At 62.2% G+C, this 18,704-nt stretch overlaps 1 protein-coding gene across 1 annotated transcript in view; it reads right to left on the reverse strand.

The window, feature by feature from the left end:
• The window catches only part of LOC128821038 (lysine-specific demethylase 5C-like), a 34,325-nt gene extending 17,205 nt beyond the window's left edge, over positions 1–17,120 (reverse strand). The window contains 14 exon segments of the mRNA XM_054001904.1: positions 1,015–1,134; positions 1,217–1,379; positions 3,310–3,491; positions 5,836–5,877; positions 5,879–5,995; positions 7,002–7,121; positions 9,128–9,286; positions 9,380–9,558; positions 11,716–11,839; positions 11,936–12,070; positions 12,153–12,323; positions 13,419–13,541; positions 13,639–13,716; positions 16,340–17,120. Of these exon segments, the coding sequence (XP_053857879.1) occupies positions 1,015–1,134; positions 1,217–1,379; positions 3,310–3,491; positions 5,836–5,877; positions 5,879–5,995; positions 7,002–7,121; positions 9,128–9,286; positions 9,380–9,558; positions 11,716–11,839; positions 11,936–12,070; positions 12,153–12,323; positions 13,419–13,541; positions 13,639–13,716; positions 16,340–16,957 (2,331 nt within the window). The 5' untranslated portion in view covers positions 16,958–17,120.
• Positions 17,121–18,704: the final 1,584 nt, after the last annotated feature.

The raw sequence follows: 18,704 nt of genomic DNA on the forward strand, positions 1-18,704 counted from the left end.
CAGGTACATTTTCTGCCCTCCTAGCTACATTTCCTGCCCCCCCAGGTACATTTTCTGTCCCCCTAGCTACATTTCCTGCCCCCCCCAGGTATATTTTCTGCCCCCTAGGTGTATTTTTCTACCCCCCCCAGGTATATTTTCTCCCCTCCCAGGTGTATTTCCTGCCCCCCCTAGCTACATTTCCTGCCCTCCCAGGTACATTTCCTGCCCTCCTAGCTACATTTTCTCCCCTCCCAGGTATATTTTCTGCCCCCCCTAAGCACATTTCCTGGCCCCCAGGTACATTTTCTACCTCTCCAGGCACATTTTCTGCCCCCCTAGGCACATTTTCTACCCCCCTAGCTACATTTCCTGCTCTCCCAGGTGTATTTTCTACCCCCCAGGTACATTTCCTGCCCCCCCTAGGCACATTTCCTGCCCCCCTAGCTACATTTTCTCCCCTCCCAGGTGTATTTTCTACCCCCCAGGCACATTTTCTGCCCCCCCAGGTATATTTTCTACCCCCTAGGTATATTTTCTACCCCCCTAGATATATTTTCTCCCCTCCCAAGTATATTTTCTCCCCTCCCAGGTACATTTCCTGCCCCCCTAGCTACATTTCCTGCCCCCCTAGGCACATTTTCTACCCCCTAGGCACATTTTCTACCCCCCTAGCTAAATTTCCTGCCCCCCCCAGCTGTATTTTCTGCCCCCCTAGGCACATTTTCTGTCCCCCTAGCTACATTTTCTGTCCCCCTAGCTACATTTCCTGCCCCCCAGGCACATTTTCTGCCCCCCCAGGTATATTTTCTGTCCCCCTGGGTACATTTTCTGCCCCCAAGGTACATTTTCTGCCCCCCCCAAGTATATTTTCTACCCCCTAGGTATATTTTCTACCCACCTAGGCACATTTTCTGCCCCCCTAGCTACATTTCCTGCCCCCCAGCTACATTTCCTGCCCCCCCAGGTATATTTCCTGCCCCCCCAGGTATATTTTCTGCCCCCCCCGGGTATTTTGGAGCCCCCAGAGCTCACCCAGTCGGCCGTGCAGAAGTTGACAGCCTCGGCAAAGTTGTAGCCCTGGTTGAAGCCGCTGTGGTAGGCGCGGGGGAAGGTGATGACGAACTCGCCGGCGCATTGGTTGGTCCGGACCACCTGGGGACACACCTGGGCTCACACCTGGGCTCAGCAGGCTGTGACAGGCTCCAGGGGGGCCGGGGGACACCCCCCAACTCACGGGGACGCCGTGGGCCATCAGGGTGTTGGGGTTCATGAGGGTGACGAGCTGGTGCAGGAGGTCGGGCTGGCTCTCGAACAGCTCCGGCGTCAGCTTCTTCATCACCTCCTCCAGGTGCTCGGCCGCGAACGACGGGACCCCGTACCACGTCTTGGGCTCACCCCTGGGGATGGACACCCCAAAAATGTCCTGATCCCACCCCAAAATCCTCCTGATCCCACTCCAAAATCCTCCTGGTCCCACCCCGTACCACGTCTTGGGCTCACCCCTGGGGACGGACACCCCAAAAATGTCCTGATTGCACCTTAAAAACCTCCTGATCCCACGCCAAAATCCTCCTGGTCCCACCCCAAAAACCTCCTGATCCCACCCTGAAAATCTCCTGATCCCACCACAAAAATCTCCTGATTACACTCCAAAATCCTCCTGATCCCACCCCAAAAACCTCCTGATCCCACCCCAAAAACCTCCTGATCCCACCTCAAAAACCTCCTGATCCCACTCCAAAATCCTCCTGATCCCACCCCGTACCATGTCTTGGGCTCACCCCTGGGGATGGACACCCCAAAAATGTCCTGATTGCACCTTAAAAACCTCCTGATCCCACCCCAAAAACCTCCTGATCCCACCCCAAAAACCTCCTGATCCCACCCCGTACCACGTCTTGGGCTCACCCCTGGAGATGGACACCCCAAAAATGTCCTGATTGCACCTTAAAAACCTCCTGATCCCACCCCAAAATCCTCCTGATCCCACCCTGAAAATCTCCTGATCCCACCCCAAAAACCTCCTGATCCCACCCCGTACAACGTCTTGGGCTCACCCCTGGGGATGGACACCCCAAAAAAGTCCTGATTGCACCTTAAAAACCTCCTGATCCCACGCCAAAAGCCTCCTGATCCCATCCTGTACCACCCCAAAAACCTCATCATCTCACCCCAAAAATGTCCTGATTTAACCCTAAAAACCTCCTGATCCCACCCCAAAATCCTCCTCATCCCATCCCAAAAATGTCCTGATTCCACCCCAAAAACCTCCTGATCCCACCCCAAAAACTTCCTGATCTCACCCCAAAATTCTCCTGATCCCACCCCAAAAACCTCCTGATCCCACCCTGTACCATCCCAAAAACCTCATCATCTCACCCCAAAAATCTACTGATTTCACCCCAAAAATCTCCTGATTTAACCCTAAAAACCTCCTGATCCCACTCCAAAATCCTCCTGGTCCCACCCGTACCACGTCTTGGGCTCACCCCTGGGGGTGGACACCCCAAAAATGTCCTGATTGCACCTTAAAAACCTCCTGATCCCACCCCAAAATCCTCCTGATCCCACCTTGAAAACCTCCTGATCCCACCCCAAAAATCTCCTGATCCCACCCCAAAAACCTCCTGATCCCACCCCAAAAACCTCCTGATCCCATCCTGTACCACCCCAAAAACCTCATCATCCCAACCCTACCACATCTTGGGCTCACCCCTGGGGATGGACACCCCAAAAATGTCCTGATTGCACCTTAAAAACCTCCTGATCCCACCCAAACACCCCAAAGTCGCTCCCCTGGCACCCCAAACACCCCAAGGTCACTGCCCTAACCCCCCAAATGCCCCCCAAACACCCCAAAGTCGCTCTCCTGGCCCCCCAGATGTCCCCCAAACACCCCAAAGTCACCCTTCTGACCCCCTAAACACCCCAAAGTCACTCCCCTGGCCCCACAAATTCCCCTCTAACACCCTAAAGTCACTCCTCTAGCCCCCCAAATGCCCCAAAATCGCTCCCCTGGTCCCCCAAACACCCCAAAATCACTCCCTGGCCCCCCAAACACCCCAAAATCACTCCCCTGGTCCCCCCAAACACCCCAAAATCACTCCCTGGTCCCCCCAAACACCCCAAAATGGCCCCCTTGGCCACCCAAACACCCCAAAATCACTCCCCTTGGCCCCCCAAACACTCCAAAATCACTCCCCTTGGCCCCCCCAAACACCCCAAAATCACTCCCCTGGTCCCCCCAAACACCCCAAAATGCCCCCTGGTCCCCCAAACACCCCAAAATGCCCCCCCTGGCCCCCCAGTGGCCCCCCCAGTGCCCACCAGTGGAGGTAGTTGATGGAGTAGCTCCAGTGGTCCTCGATGTGCCAGCAGAAGGCCGAGAACACCATGCCCACGTAGAGCCAGGGCACCTTCATGCCCGAGATGTCGGCGTTGATGTGGCACAGCACCGACTGCTGCAGCACCGGCATCACGTTCAGGTTCCAGCCGCTGCCCGCGTACTCCTGGGGACAGCGGGGACGTCACCCGGGCACGGGGACGTGGCATTGCCACCCATGGGGACAGCGTCACCCGGGCACGGGGACGTGGCACTGCCAGCCCACCATGGGGACAGCGTCACCCGGGCACGGGGATGTGGCATTGCCACACCATGGGGACAGCGTCACCCGGGCACGGGGACGTGGCACTGCCACCCCACAGCATCACCCCGCCATGAGGACAGCATCACCTGGGCATGGGGACACCCCCAGTCCGAGGGGACAGCGTCACCCGGGCACAGGGATGTGGCACTACCACCCCCACCACAGGGACAGTGTCACCCGGGCATGGGGACGTGGCATTGCCACCCCATGGGGACAGCGTCACCCAGGCACAGGGACGCGGCACTGCCACCCCAACACAAGGACAGCATCACCTGGGCACGGGGACGTGGCACTGCCACCCCACCATGGGGACAGCGTCACCCGGGCACGTGGCACTGCCAACCCCTGGGGACAGTGTCACCCGGGCACTGGGATGTGGCACTGCCACCCCACCACAGGGACAGTGTCACCTGGGCACGGGGACTTGGCATTGCCACCCCCACCATGGGGACAGCATCACCTGGGCACAAGGAGGTGGCATTGCCACCCATGGGGACAGCGTCACCCGGGCACGGGGACGTGGCACTGCCACCCCACAGCATCACCCTGCCATGGGGACAGCATCACCTGGGCATGGGGACACCCCCAGGACAGCATCACCCCCCATGGGAACAGGGGCACCGAGGGGACAGCGTCACCCGGGCACGGGGATGTGGCACTGCCAGCCCACCACAGGGACAGCGTCACCCGGGCACGGGGATGTGGCATTGCCACACCATGGGGACAGCGTCACCCGGGCACGGTGACGTGGCACTGCCACCCCACAGCGTCACCCCGCCATGGGGACAGCATCACCTGGGCATGGGGACACCCCCAGTCCGAGGGGACAGCGTCACCCGGGCACAGGGATGTGGCACTACCACCCCACCACAGGGACAGTGTCACCCGGGCACGGGGACGTGGCATTGCCACCCCATGGGGACAGCGTCACCCAGGCACAGGGACGCGGCACTGCCACCCCCACACACAAGGACAGCATCACCTGGGCACGGGGACGTGGCACTGCCACCCCACCATGGGGACAGCGTCACCCGGGCACGTGGCACTGCCAACCCCTGGGGACAGTGTCACCCGGGCACCGGGACGTGGCACTGCCACCCCACCACAGGGACAGTGTCACCTGGGCACGGGGACTTGGCATTGCCACCCCACCATGGGGACAGCATCACCTGGGCACAAGGAGGTGGCATTGCCACCCATGGGGACAGTGTCACCCGGGCACGGGGACGTGGCATTGCCAACCCACCATGGGGACAGTGTCACCCGGGCACGGGGACGTGGCACTGCCACCCCACAGCATCACCCTGCCATGGGGACAGCATCACCTGGGCATGGGGACACCCCCAGGACAGCATCACCCCCCCCATGGGAACGGGGGCACCGAGGGGGACGGCGTCACCTGGGCACAGGGATGTGGCATTGCCACCCCAACATGGGGACAGTGGCACCATGGGGACAGGGGCATCCTGAGGGACACCAGCACCCCCATCGTGGGGACAACGGGGATGCCGTCACCACAGGGGACAGGGACATGGCATCACCCCCCATGGGGACAGGGGCCACTGGGTCACCCCCCATGGGGACAGGGGCACCCACGGGGACAGCATCACCCCCCATGGGGACAGGGGCCACTGGGTCACCCCCCCATGGGGACAGGGACACCCATGGGGGCAGCATCACCTCCCATGGGGACAGGGACACCCACAGGGGACAGCATGGGGACACCCATGGGGACAGGGACACCCACAGGGACAGCATCACCCCCCCATGGGGACAGGGGCCACTGGGTCACCCCCCATGGGGACAATGACACCCACAGGGACAGCATCACCTCCCATGGGGACAGGGACATTGGGTCACCCCCCATGGGGACAATGACACCCATGGGGACAGCATCACCTCCCAATGGGGACAGGGGCCACTGGGTCACCCCCCATGGGGACAATGACACCCATGGGGACAGCATCACCCCCCAATGGGGACAGGGGCCACTGGGTCACCCCCCATGGGGACAGGGACACCCACAGGGACAGGGACACCCACGGGGACAGCATCACCCGCCATGGGGACAGGGGCACCACAGAGGACAGGGGCCACCGGATCACCACCCCCATGGGGACAAGGGGCCCAAGGGTCACCCCGCCACGTGGCAGTGCCCCGGGAGGAGGTGCCCGTGTCCCTGGCAGGGGACAAGGCGCTGTCCCACCTCCTCCTCGGGGGACAGGCGCCGTTTGCCGTCGCGCACGGGGGAAGCCGGAGCCGAACTCCTTGGAGTGGATGTCGGCGCCGTACTCCACGGTCACGTCCTCCTCGATGCTGTTCACCAGGCGCCAGAACTCCTTCTCCACCAGCTCCGTGGGCACCATCTGCGGGCAGGGGGCTTCAGGGGAAGGGTTTGGGGGGATTTTGGGGGGATTTGGGGGGTTTTGGGGGCATTTTAGGGGGTTTTGAGGGGGCATCTGGAGGCTGTTCACCAGAACTCCTTCTCCACCAGCTCCGTGGGCACCATCTGTGGACAGGGGGCTTCAGGGGGGGCAAGGGAAGGATTTGGGGGCATTTTGGGGGGATTTTGGGGGGTTTTGGGGGCATTTTGGGGGGGTTTGAGGGCATTTTGGGGGGATTTAGGGGGTATTTTAGGGGGTTTTGAGGGGGCATTTGGAGGCTGTCCACCAGAACTCCTTCTCCACCAGCTCTGTGGGCACCATCTGTGGGCAGGGGGCTTCAGGGGAAGGCTTTGGGGGCATTTTGGGGGGATTTTGGGGGGATTAGGGGGCATTTTGGGGGGGTTTTGGGTGAGATTTGGAAGTTGTTCACCAGGCGCCAGAACTCCTTCTCCACCAGCTCCGTGGGCACCATCTGTGGGCAGGGGGCTTCAGGGGGGGCAAGGGAAGGGTTTGGGGGCATTTTGGGGGGTTTTGAGAGCATTTTGGGAGGTTTTGAGGGCATCTTAGGGGGTTTTGAGGGGGCATTTTAGGGGGTTTTGAGGGGGCATTTGGAGGCTGCCCACCAGAACTCCTTCTCCACCAGCTCCGTGGGCACCATCTGCGGGCAGGGGACAGATCTGGGGGCATTTTGGGGGTATTTTGGGGGTATTTGGGGGCATTTTGGGGGTATTTGGGGGCATATTGGGGGTATTTTGGGGGGATTTGGGGGCATTTTGGGGGGTTTTGGGGGGATTTGGGGGCATTTTGGGGGGTTTTGGAGACATTTTGGGGGGATTTGAGTGGCTAACATAGACATGCATGTTGAACTAGTCGGCCTTGAAGGCGTCACCCACCTCCCCAAAGGGAGGGGAGCTCAAGGGAGTCTGGGGGGGGCCCAGGGGAACCTGGGGGGGTTTTGGGGGGCCCGGGGGGGTTTTGGGGCGCTCACGTGGACGGGCATGTTGAAGTAGTCGGCCTTGAAGGCGTCGGCCATCTCGCCGAAGCTCTGCAGGGTGTACTCCCGCGTGGCCTGCTCGAAGCCAAACGCCTCCGGGGGCCGCTTGCACTCCTGGGGGGACACCGGGGGGGTCAGGGGGCTTGGGGACACCGGGGGGTCACTGGGGACACTGGGAGGGGTCATTGGGGACACCAGGGGCGGTCAGGGGGCTTGGGGACACTGGGAGGAGCCATTGGGGACACCATGAAGGGTCATTGGGGACACTGGGACAGGTCAGGGGGGACACCGGGGGGTCACTGGGGACACCGGGAGGGGTCATGGGGGACACTGGGGGGGGTCAGGGGGTTTGGGAACACTGGGAGGGGTCATTGGGGACACCGGGGGGGTCACTGGGGACACTAGGAGGGGTCATTGGGGACACTGGGAGGGGTCAGGGGGCTTGGGGACACCAGGAGGGGTCAGGGGGCTTGGGGACACCGGGGGGGGGTCACTGGGGATACTGGGGGGGGGGGTCACTGGGGACACCAGGAGGGGTCATTGGGGACACCAGGGGGGTCATGGGGGACACTGGGGGGGGTCATGGGGGACACTGGGGGTCAGGGGGGTTGGGAATACTGGGAGGGGTCACTGGGGACACCGGGAGGGGTCACTGAGGACACTGGGAGGGGTCATTGGGGACACCAGGAGGGGTCAGGGGGCTTGGGGACACCGGGAGGGGTCATTGGGGAAACCGGGGGGGGTCACTGGGGACACTGGGGGGGGTCATTGAGGACACCAAGGGTCAGGGGGCTTGGGGACATTAGGAGAGGGCATTGGGGACACCGGGAGGGTCAGGGGGCTTGGGGACACCAGGGGGGGGTCACTGGGGACACTGGGAGGGGTCACTGGGGACACCAGGGGGGTCAGGGGGTTTGGGGACACTGGGAGGGGTCACTGGGGACACCGGGAGGGGTCATTGGGGACACCAGGGGGGGGTCACTGGGGACACCGGGAGGGGTCATTGGGGACATCAGGAGGGATCATTGGGGACACCAGAAGGGGTCAGGGAGCTTGGGGACACCAGAAGGGGTCACTGGGGACAGCTCCAGGTACTTGGGGCACCCTACAGAAAGCACCTCAGGGGGTCTCTAACCCCATAGACGGGGGTCCCCAGCCCCACAGACAGGCCTGGATGGGATTTGGGAACCCCCACCCCACAGATCAGAGGAACCCAAACCCCCCCTGAAAGCCAGGACAGCACACAAGGGGGGGTCTGGTCCCAACCCCACAGATCAGGGGGTCCCTAAACTCACATATCAGGGGGTCCCTAAACCCCACAGATCAGGGGGTCCCTAAACCCCTCAGATCAGGGAATCCCTAAACCCACAAATCAGGGGGTTCTTAAACCCCACAGATCAGGGTGTCCCTAAACCCCACAGATCAGGGAATCCCTAAACGCACAGATCAGGGGATCCCTAAACGCACAGATCAGGGGATCCCTAAACCCACAGATCAAGGAATCCCTAAACCCCACAGATCAGGGGGTCCTTAAACCCCACAGATCAGGGGATCCCTAAACCCACAGATCAAGGAATCCCTAAACCCCACAGATCAGGGGGTCCCTAAACCCCACAGATCAGGGGGTCCCAGCCCCACAGATCAAGGGATCCCTAAACTCACAGATCAAGGAATCCCTAAACCCCACAGATCAGGGGATCCCTAAACCCCTCAGATCAGGGGGTCCCTAAACCCACAGATGGGTCCCTAAACCCCACAGATCAGGGGGTCCCTAAACCCACAGATGGGTCCCTAAACCCCACAGATCAGGGGATCCCTAAACCCACAGATCAAGGAATCCCTAAACCCACAGATCAGGGGGTCCCTAAACCCCTCAGATCAGGGGGTCCCTAAACCCACAGATGGGTCCCTAAACCCCACAGATCAGGGGGTCCCAGCCCCACAGACAGGCCTGGATGGGATTTGGGAGCCCCCACCCCACAGATGAGAAGAACCCAAACACCCTCAGAGCACAGGACACCACACAAGGAGAGGAGGGGGGGATGTGTTCCCCACCCCACAGCTGGGACGTGACCCACACCGGGGGGGGATCCCAGGGGGTGTCCCCATGTCCCCCTCACCGCCATGACGCATTTGGGGCAGCGCCAGATGCCCTTGGGGATCTCGGGCAGGGGGGGCAGCAGGCAGAAGATGTGGTAGTTGTCATCGCAGCCGTCGCACAGCAGCAGCTTGTCGTCCTCGTCGCCCCGCGAGCAGATCCGGCACACGTAGGAATCCACCTGGGGTGGGTGGGGGGGGGGAAAAGGGGGATTTTGGGGTGGGGATTTGGGGTCTGAGGGGTCCCACCCCCAGCTCAGGAGAGCCCTACTCACGAACTGGCTGTTGCTGTGGCTGCGGCGCAGCCTCATGGTCATCTTGGTGCAGGGCTCGGGGCTGTGGCGCAGCTCGTCCCGCCCGTCCCGCGCCCCCGGCGGCACCGGGGACCCCCGGGGCTCCCCCGCCGGCTCCTCCTTCACCACCACCGTGGGGGGGCACTCGGGGCCATCCTTGTCTGCGGGGAGGGGGGAAAAGGGGGTTACTGGGAGAGGTTGGGGGGTTATAGAACAATTGGGGGGTGCTGAATTATGGGGGTTACTGGGAGAGGTTGGGGGGTTACAGAACAATTGGGGGGCGCTGAATTATGGGGGTTACTGGGAGAGGTTGGGGGGTTACAGAACAATTGGGGGGTGCTGAATTATGGGGGTTACTGGGAGAGGTTGGGGGGTTACAGAACAATTGGGGGGTGCTGAATTATGGGGGTTACTGGGAGAGGTTGGGGGGTTACAGAACAATTGGGGGGTGCTGAATTATGGGGGTTACTGGGAGAGGTTGGGGGGTTACAGAACAATTGGGGGGTGCTGAATTATGGGGGTTACTGGGAGGTTGGGGGGTGCTGGATCGTGGGGGTTACTGGGAGATTTGGGGTAACTGGAAGGTTGGGGGGTGCTGGGAGATTGGGGGGTGCTGGGAGATCAGGGGGTGCTGGATCATGGGGGGTTACTGGGAGATTGGCGGGTTACAGAACAATTGGGGGCTACTGGGAGATTGGGGGGTGCTGGGAGATTGTGGGGTTACTGAGCAATTTAGGGGGCTACAGAACAATTGGGGGTTACTGGGAGGTTGGGGGGTGCTGGATCGTGGGGGGGTTACTGGGAGATTGGGGGGGTTACAGAACAATTGGGGGTTACTGGGAAATTTGGGGTTACTGGGAGATTGAGGGGTGTTGGACCGTGGGGGGGTTACTGGGAGATTTGGGGTTACTGGGAGAGGTTGTGGGGTGCTGGATCGTGGGGGGGTTACTGGGAGGTTGGGGGGTTAAAGAACAATTGGGGGTTACTGGGAGATTGGGGGGTGCTGGGAGGTTGGGGGTCACTGGGAGATCAGGGGGTGCTGAATCATGGGGGGTTACTGGGAGACTTGGGGTAACTGGGAGGTTGGGGGGTGCTTAGAGACTGGGGGGTTACTGGGAGATTGGGGGGTGCTGGGAGATTGTGGGGTTACTGAGCAATTAGGGGGTTACAGAACAGTTGGGGGTTACTGGGAGGTTGGGGGTGCTGGATAATGGGGGGGTTACTGAGCAACTGGGGGGTTACAGAACAATTGGGGGTGCTGGATCATGGGGGGTTACTGGGAGGTTGGAGGTTACTGGGAGGTTGGGGGTGCTGGATAATGGGGGGTACTGAAAGATTGGGGGGGGTTATTGAACCTTTGGGGGGGTTCTGAACCACTCAGCAACTGGGGGGGTACTGAACTATTGAGGGGTTGCAGAAAAACTGGGGGTTACTGAGAGATTGGGGGTGTTACTGAGACTTTGGGGGGTAACAGAACAATTGGGGGGTGCTGAACCTTTGGGGGGTTACTGAGAGATTGGGGGGTAGCGAGCAATTAGAGGGGTACAGAATAACTGGGGGGTGCTGAATGATTTGGGGGGGGTTACAGCACCATTGGAGAGTTACTGAACCTTTTGGGGGTTACAGAATCACTGGGGGGTGCTGAATTATTGGGGGGTTACTGAGCAATGGGGAGGTGCTGAACTATTGGGGTGTTACAGAAAAATTGGGGGAGCTCTGAACCACTGGGAAGTCCTTGAGCAACTGGGGGGTTACAGAACAGCTGGGAGAGTTTTGAATTCTTGGGAGGTTTTTGAACCCTTGTGGGGTTATTGAACAACTGGGGAAAGGGACCTGAAAAATGGGAGGGGGTGTCAAAAAAATGGGACGGGGCAAAAGAGGAGGAGAAAGGGTTCCCTAAAGAACTGGGGGGGAAAGGGGTCCCTAAAGACTGGGAGAGGGGTGTCTGTCCCACTAGGAAGAAATCTGTCCACAAGTAACTGGGGAGAGGAGGTTCCTGAAGAATTGAGAAGGAGACATCCCATAAAACCCGTGGGTGTGCGAGGGCATCCAAAAAAAAATAAATGAGGAGAGAAACTCTGGGAAGTGTGACCCAAAAGAGAGAGGAGACAGGAAGGGAAAAGTCCCTGAAGAATCCAAAAGAATTTGGGAGACACCTCAAACAAACTGTGGGCAAAGAGGCTCCCGCAAGAACTAGGGGGGTGTGCCAGAATAAAAACCAAAAAAGATCCCAAAAAGACACAGAGGTTCCCAGAAAGATTTAAGGGGTCCCAACAACCCCTGCACCCCCACATAATGGAGGGGGGGGTCCCCAATACCTTTCTTCCTCAGGGTCTTATCCTTGGCCACCAGCCCCAACCCCAACATTTTGGGCCCGGCCCCGTAAATCTGCAGCTTCTTCAGCTCGGGGTTCTTCTCGATGTCCTCCTCCGTGGGCTCGGGCTGCGGGACAGCGGCGTCAGGGGACGATCCCAGGGTGGGATTCAGAGATCCCAGGGAAGGTTTTGGGGATCCCGGGGAGGGATTTGGGGTGCCCACCTCCTGCTGCAGGCGCTTGGCACGCCGGCCGTAGCTGTTGAACTTGGAGGGCTGCACGGACTGGCGCAGGGGGATGCTGTGGGGTTTGTACTCCCGGTCCTTCTCCTCGCTCTCAAAGGGCCGCGCGTGGCACTGCTGCAGGGAGTGTGGGGGACCCTCAGCGTGGCCTGGGGTCTCCCCCAAGACCCCCCCACCCCACCCAAAACCCTGCGCTCACCACCAGGTTGGCCCCAGACTGGTACATCTCGTAGGGGTAGATGATGCGCTCGTAGTGCGCCCGCAGCAGCGAGCCGATGTTCTTGCCCGACGGGTACGAGAGGCGCTGGGCCACCCGCGCCCACCGCCGGTCCTTGCAGATGGCCTCGTAGCCACCCTCCTCCATCACCACCTGTGAGGGGACACTGAGCGCTCAGGGACACCCCAGAGCCACCCCAGAGCCACCTGCAGCCCCCAGAGCCACCCCAGAGCCACCCAGGGCCACCTATGTTCCTTGCAGATGGCCTCGTGGCCACCCTCCTCCATCACCACCTGTGAGGGGACACTGAGGGCTCAGGGACATCCCAGGGCCACCTAGAGCCACCCAGGGCCACCCCCAGTCCCTGCAGATGGCCTCATGGCCACCCTCCTCCATCACCACCTGTGAGGGGACACTGAGGGCTCAGGGACACCCCAGAGCCATCCCGGGCCACCCCCAGTCCCTGCAGATGGCCTCGTGGCCACCTTCCTCCATCACCACCTGTGAGGGGACACTGAGGGCTCAGGGACACCCCAGAGCCACCTAGAGCCACCCAGGGCCACCTCAGAGCCACCCAAGACCACCCCAGAGCCACCCAGGGCCACCCCAGAGCCACCCAGGGTCACTTGTGCCCATGGCTGGTACTTGTGCCCCCTCGCCCCCATCACCACCACAGAGTACCCCAGAACTGGGCACGTTCCCCCAAAAATGGGGACGTGACCCCCCCCTAAATGGGGACATTCCCTCCATGGGGGCAGTGAACTCCTCTAAAAGCAAACATTTCTTCCCCCCCAGAGAAATAATTAATTCTCTGCTTAGAAAATACTCCCCCAAGAAAAACAATTACACCCCCCAAAACAGAAAGATTCTCCCACACGACTAACCCCCTAAAGAGAAAAATATCTTCCAAAAGAGCAAAATACTCCTCAAAAACACAATTAAACTCCTAAACGGGAAAATTAAATTAAATTCCTAAATGGGAAAACACCCCCAAGAAGGGCAATTAACCCCCCCCTAAATTAGAACATGCCTCCCCCCCCAATAAAAAATAAACCCCTGAAGGAAAAATCACCCCCCAGATCAGAAAACACCCCTAAATTTGGGGGAATGAACCCCCAAAATAGGAAAACACTCCCCCCAGCAGACAATTACCACTGAGGGGAGGCCCTTCCCCAACCTGCCCCCCAGGTGTGACCCCCCCGGGCAGGGCTGGGGGTCCCCATTTTGTGCCCCCCCCCCACCCCTCACCTTGCTGAGGCTGTAGAGGTCGAGGATGCGCCGCTCCACGTTGGGAATCTTGAGGGAGGAGCCCTGGATCTCCCAAAATTTGGCGATCTGGTCCAGGTAGTTCAGCTTCACCCGGGTCTGCGCCTGGAGGAGGAGGAAATGGGGGTGCAAAGATGTGGGTGAGACCTGTGCACACCCCAAAATCAGCCCCAAAACCCCCCCCACAACCTGCCCCACTCACCTCCAGCTCGTTGAGCCGCTGGATGCGGGGGGTGAACCTGAAGTTGTCGACCTCGACAGCAAAGGGGGGCTGCCAGTCCTGGGGGGGGGCAAAGGGGGGGTCAGGGATGGGCAGAGGGTCACACAGCTCGAGTTTGGGGGGGCAGCAGCTATGCCCCCCCCCCCCCCCGGTGTGGCATAAACCCCAAATTTGGGGGGGGGGGGGGCGGTCAGCAGCAACACCCCACCCCCCCCACAAGTCCTGCAGGGAGAATGCACAGCTCAAATTTGGGGGGCAAGGGGGGGGCAGCAGCCATGCCACCCCTCCCCCCCCCGTCCTGCACGTGCAAGGAGAAATTTGGGGGGCACAGGGAACAAACAGCCCAAATTTGGGGCACACAGCTCAAATCTGGGGGGCACAGAGAACAAACAGCCCAAATCTGGGGTGGACAGCCCAAATCTGGGGGGCACAGAGAACACACAGCCCAAATTTGGGGCACACAGCCTAAATTTTGGGGGGCACAGCTCAAATTTTGGGGGGCACAGAGAACACCCAGACCAAATTTTGGGGGACACAGGGAACAAACAGCCCAAATTTGGGGGGCACAGAGAACACACAGCCCAAATTTGGGGCACACAGCCTAAATTTTGGGGGGCACAGAGAACGAACAGCTCAAAGCTGGGGTGCACAGAGAACACACAGCCCAAATCTGGGGGGCACAGAGAACACACATCCTAAATTTGTGGGGCACAGCTTAAATCTGGGTGGCACAGAGAACAAACAGCCCAAATTTTGGGGGGCACAAAGAACAAACAGCCCAAATTTGGGGGCACAGCTCAAATCTGGGGGGCATAGAGAACACACAGCCCAAATTTGGGGGGCACAGAGAACACACAGCACAAATTTTGGGGGGCACAGAGAACAAACAGCCCAATTTTTGGGGGCCACAGAGAACACCCAGACCAAATTTGGGGGGCACAGAAAACACACAGCCCAAAGTTGAGGCACATGGCCCAAATTTTGGGGGGCACAAAGAACACCCAGCCCAAATTTTGGGGGGCACAGAGAACACACAGCCCAAATTTTGGGGGGCACAGGGAACAAACAGCCCAAATTTGGGGCGCACAGCTCAAATCTGGGGGGGGCACAGAGAACAAACAGCCCAAATTTGGGGCACAGAGCCCAAATTTTGGGGGGCACAGAGAACACACATCCTAAATTTGGGGGGCACAGCCTAAATCTGAGGGACACAGAGAACAAACAGCCCAAATTTTGGGGGGCACAGAGAACAAACAGCCCAAATTTGGGGGTCGGCGGGGGGGTGAGCACCCACATCCTCCCACAGGAAGATCAGCCCTGTTGAAGACCGGGGGGAAAAACGGGGTGTTGGGGGGGGGGACCCCAGCCCAAATTCGTGCCCCCCCCCGCAGCGAGGGCCACCCCCGCACCCCCCGTGGCGGGGGGGGGGACACCGGGGGTGCCCCCGGGGCCGGTGACGCCAGCACGGCCCGGCCCTCCCGGAAGCCCTTCCCTCGCCGAGCAGGGGGGACCGGCTCGGCCTGTCCCCCCCCCTCCCCAAAAAAGGCGACACGGCGACAAAGGGACCCCCCCCCGCTGCGGGGACAGAGCGCGACCCCCCCCAAAAAACAGGAAACCAACCGGGGAATGGAAGCGGGGGGGGTGGGGATGGGGGGGGGGGGGGCGCAGGTGGCGGCCGAGCCCCCCCCCCACCCACCCAGGTGCCCCCCCCCGGTTCCCCCCCATGCCGGGGGTCGCTGGCCGAGCCGGGGACCCCCCCCCGGAGCGTCCGGACCCCCCCCGCGCCCGCAGACAAAGGCTCGGCGCTGGCGCCATATTGGCCGTGTCACTGTTGTTGTTGTGAGGCCGCGGGGGGGGGCGCGCCGGGACCCCCCCGGAGGGCACCGGGATCCCCCCCCGGAGCACCGAGAACCCCCCCGGTTCTCCCCCCTACACAAGCACGAGGGGTCCTGGGGGGGGGGGGGGACATGGAATTGGGGGGGGGGGGGCGGCTGGGTGCCCTCCCCCATCACGAGGTTTGGGCTGTGCAGGACCCCCCCCCCCCAAAAAAAACCAACCCCAGGCGGGGTTACCCCCCCCCAGGGTATCCCTAAAGGGGGGAGGGGGCATTTATACCCCCCCACATTTGGGTCACCCCATCCCCCAAATCCATAACTGCCCCCCCCCCCCCGGGGTATTTTCCCCCCACGAGGATGCAGCAGGAGCATGGGGGGGGGGGGTGAATTAATCTCCTGGTGGGGTTCATTATCCCCCCCCCCCCAAATTAAAAATTACTCCGGGGGGGGTCATTAACCCGCTCCCCCCCAAAACGACAAATTACTCCGGGGGGAGAATTAAACCCCCCACCCCAAGTGGGAACGTGCCACGCCACGGGGGCAACCCCAACACAAAATAACCCCCTAAAAGCAATTATCCCCCAAAACAGAAAATATCCCCCCGCCCGCGCCGAGACAAACACCCCAAAATGGGGGAGGGGGGGCAATTCCCACCCCCCAAATTCAGAAATGATCCCACCAAGGGGACAACCTGAGGGGGGAGTGGGGGGGTGCCGACCCCAACCCCACAGCCGAGGGACGCCGACCCTGGTGGGGAGGACCCCCAGCGCCCCCCCCCACCCCAGAACGGGGGTTCCCCACAGCGCGGGGGTCCCCAAAACCCCCCCCGGAGCCCCCCCAGTACTCACGGCCGGGGGTCGGATTTTGCAGATGCCGCTTTTCTCGGCGATCGGGCGGATCTTGGCGATGTAGCCCAGGGGGTCGCTGAACTCGGCCCAGCTGGGCTCGAACACCGGACACTCCGGGGGGGGCAAAAAGTCCTCGGGGGGCTCCGGTTCGCCCGGTAACCACGGCGAGCCCCACTCCCCGCGCTGCTCCGGGCCGGCCCCGCCGCGGGGACCCCCGAGGGGCCGCCGGGCCTTGTCCTCGGGGCCGGGCCGCTCCCCGCCGCGGGCCCCGCGCTCCTCGGCGGCTTTGCGGGGGCTCCGCTCCTCGCCCGGGGGTCGCCCCCCGGGCCCTTTGCCAGGTCCCCCGCCGCCCTTACCCCGCGGCTCGCCCCCGGCCCGGGGGGGGCGCGGGGCGCTCGCGGCCTTCTCGTCCGCCGCCGCTTTGGAGGGCGCTGCCGCCGGCCGGGGGGGCCCCGCGTCCCCGGAGGGCTCCGGGCCCCCCCACTCCGCGCCGCGGCCCCGCTTGGGCTCCTCGTCCCCGTCGGGCGGCGGGGGGGGGACCCACGGCGGGGACCCCCCCGGGCCGGGCCCCCACTCGGCCCAGCCGCCCCCTGCGCGCTGCTGCTCCTCCTCCTCCATCCCTCGCACCGAGGGGAGCGGGGGGTTCCCGGGCTGCCCGCCGGGACCCCCTCAGGGGGCCATGGAGGCCCCGCCGCCCCCGCGCCGCCCCCTCACAGGCCGCGGGCCGCCTCCCCCCCCCACCTCCAGCCGCGGGGAAACGGGGGTCAGGACAGCGCCCGCGAGCTCCGCCGACCCGCCGGCCCCTCCGCGACCCCTGCGCCGCCCCTCCGGCCCGTCCAGCCCCGCCGCCCCGCGCTCCGCCCGCCTCACACCCGAGGCCTGCCCGGTCCCCCCGGCCGGGCCGCCGCCGCCATCTTGGATCCTCCTCCTCCTGCCGCCCGCCCCCCGCCCGCGCGCACGCGCGCACTGCGCAGGCGCGGCCGCGCACGCCGCCCCGAGCGGTGCAATGAGTCCGCGTGTCCTTCCGCCGCGGGACCGGGACTAGCGCCGAGCGCCGCCACAGCGCCGCGACTGCCGGCGAGAGCGGGAACAGAGAGAGGGGAGAACAGCACCGGAGCCTCCCCGCCGCGGCCCGGGTGGCGGGAGGCGGTGTGGCGGGATGAAGGACGGAGAAATAGTCCTCAGGCTCCGCCCTCTCCGCGGCGGAGGGATTCGCGGCACCGCTCGCCTCCGCGGCTGGGTCAGCGGAGGGTCCGGGACTTGTTGTGCACGTTTAAAGGGACGCACGGCGCATGCGCGCCCGGCGGCCGCGGGGAGGGCGGGGTTCCGCTGAGGGGGCGGGGCTTGTTGATGCCACGCCCCTGTAAGCCACGCCTCCACGCCCTCCCCGAGACCCCCATGGGCCCTATAGACCCCTATGGACCCCCAGGGACCCTTATGGGCCCTATAGACCCCTATAGACCCCCAGGGACCCTTATGGGCCCTATAGACCCCTACAGACCCCCAGGGACCTTTATGGGCCCTATAGACCCCTATGGACCCCCAGGGACCTTTATGGGCCCTATAGACCCCTATAGACCCCCAGGGACCTTTATGGGCCCTATAGACCCCTATGGACCCCCAGGGACCTTTATGGGCCCTATAGACCCCTACGGACCCCCAGGGACCTTTATGGGCCCTATAGACCCCTATGGACCCCCAGGGACCTTTATGGGCCCTATAGACCCCTACGGACCCCCAGGGTCCCTCATGGATCCTATAGAGTCCCATGGACCCTATAGACCCCTATGGACTTCCCAGGACCCCCACTGACCCTATAGACCCCTATGGACCCCCAGGGACCCTTATGGGCCCTATAGACCCCTATGGACCTTTATGGGCCCTATAGACCCCTATAGACCCCCAGGGACCCTCATGGATCCTATAGAGCCCCATGGACCCTATAGACCCCCGGGACCCCTTTAGAATCTATAAACCCCCATGGACCCCCCACGAATCCCTGCAGATCCCCAGGAACCCTATGGGCCCTATAGGACCCAGGGGCCCCTGTGGAACATACAGACCCCCAGGGAACCCTTTGGAGCCTATAGACCCCCCACCCCTATGGAACCCCCTGGACCCCTCTGGAGCCCGACAAACCCACAGGACGCCCGTATCTCCTATAGTCCTGCAGCCCCGAAGGATCCCCAGCACCTATAGAAACCCTGTGGCCACTATAGGGTCAGGACCCCTACAGCCCCCAGGACCCCTATAGACCTCAGGGACCCCCATGGCCCCCATGGCCCCTATAGACCTCAGGGACCCCCATAGCCCCCATGGTCCCTATAGCCCCCAGGACCCCTATAGGCCTCAGGGACCCCTATAG

This window comes from Vidua macroura, chromosome 33 (assembly GCF_024509145.1).
Source record: "Vidua macroura isolate BioBank_ID:100142 chromosome 33, ASM2450914v1, whole genome shotgun sequence".
Lineage (NCBI taxonomy): Eukaryota > Metazoa > Chordata > Aves > Passeriformes > Viduidae > Vidua > Vidua macroura.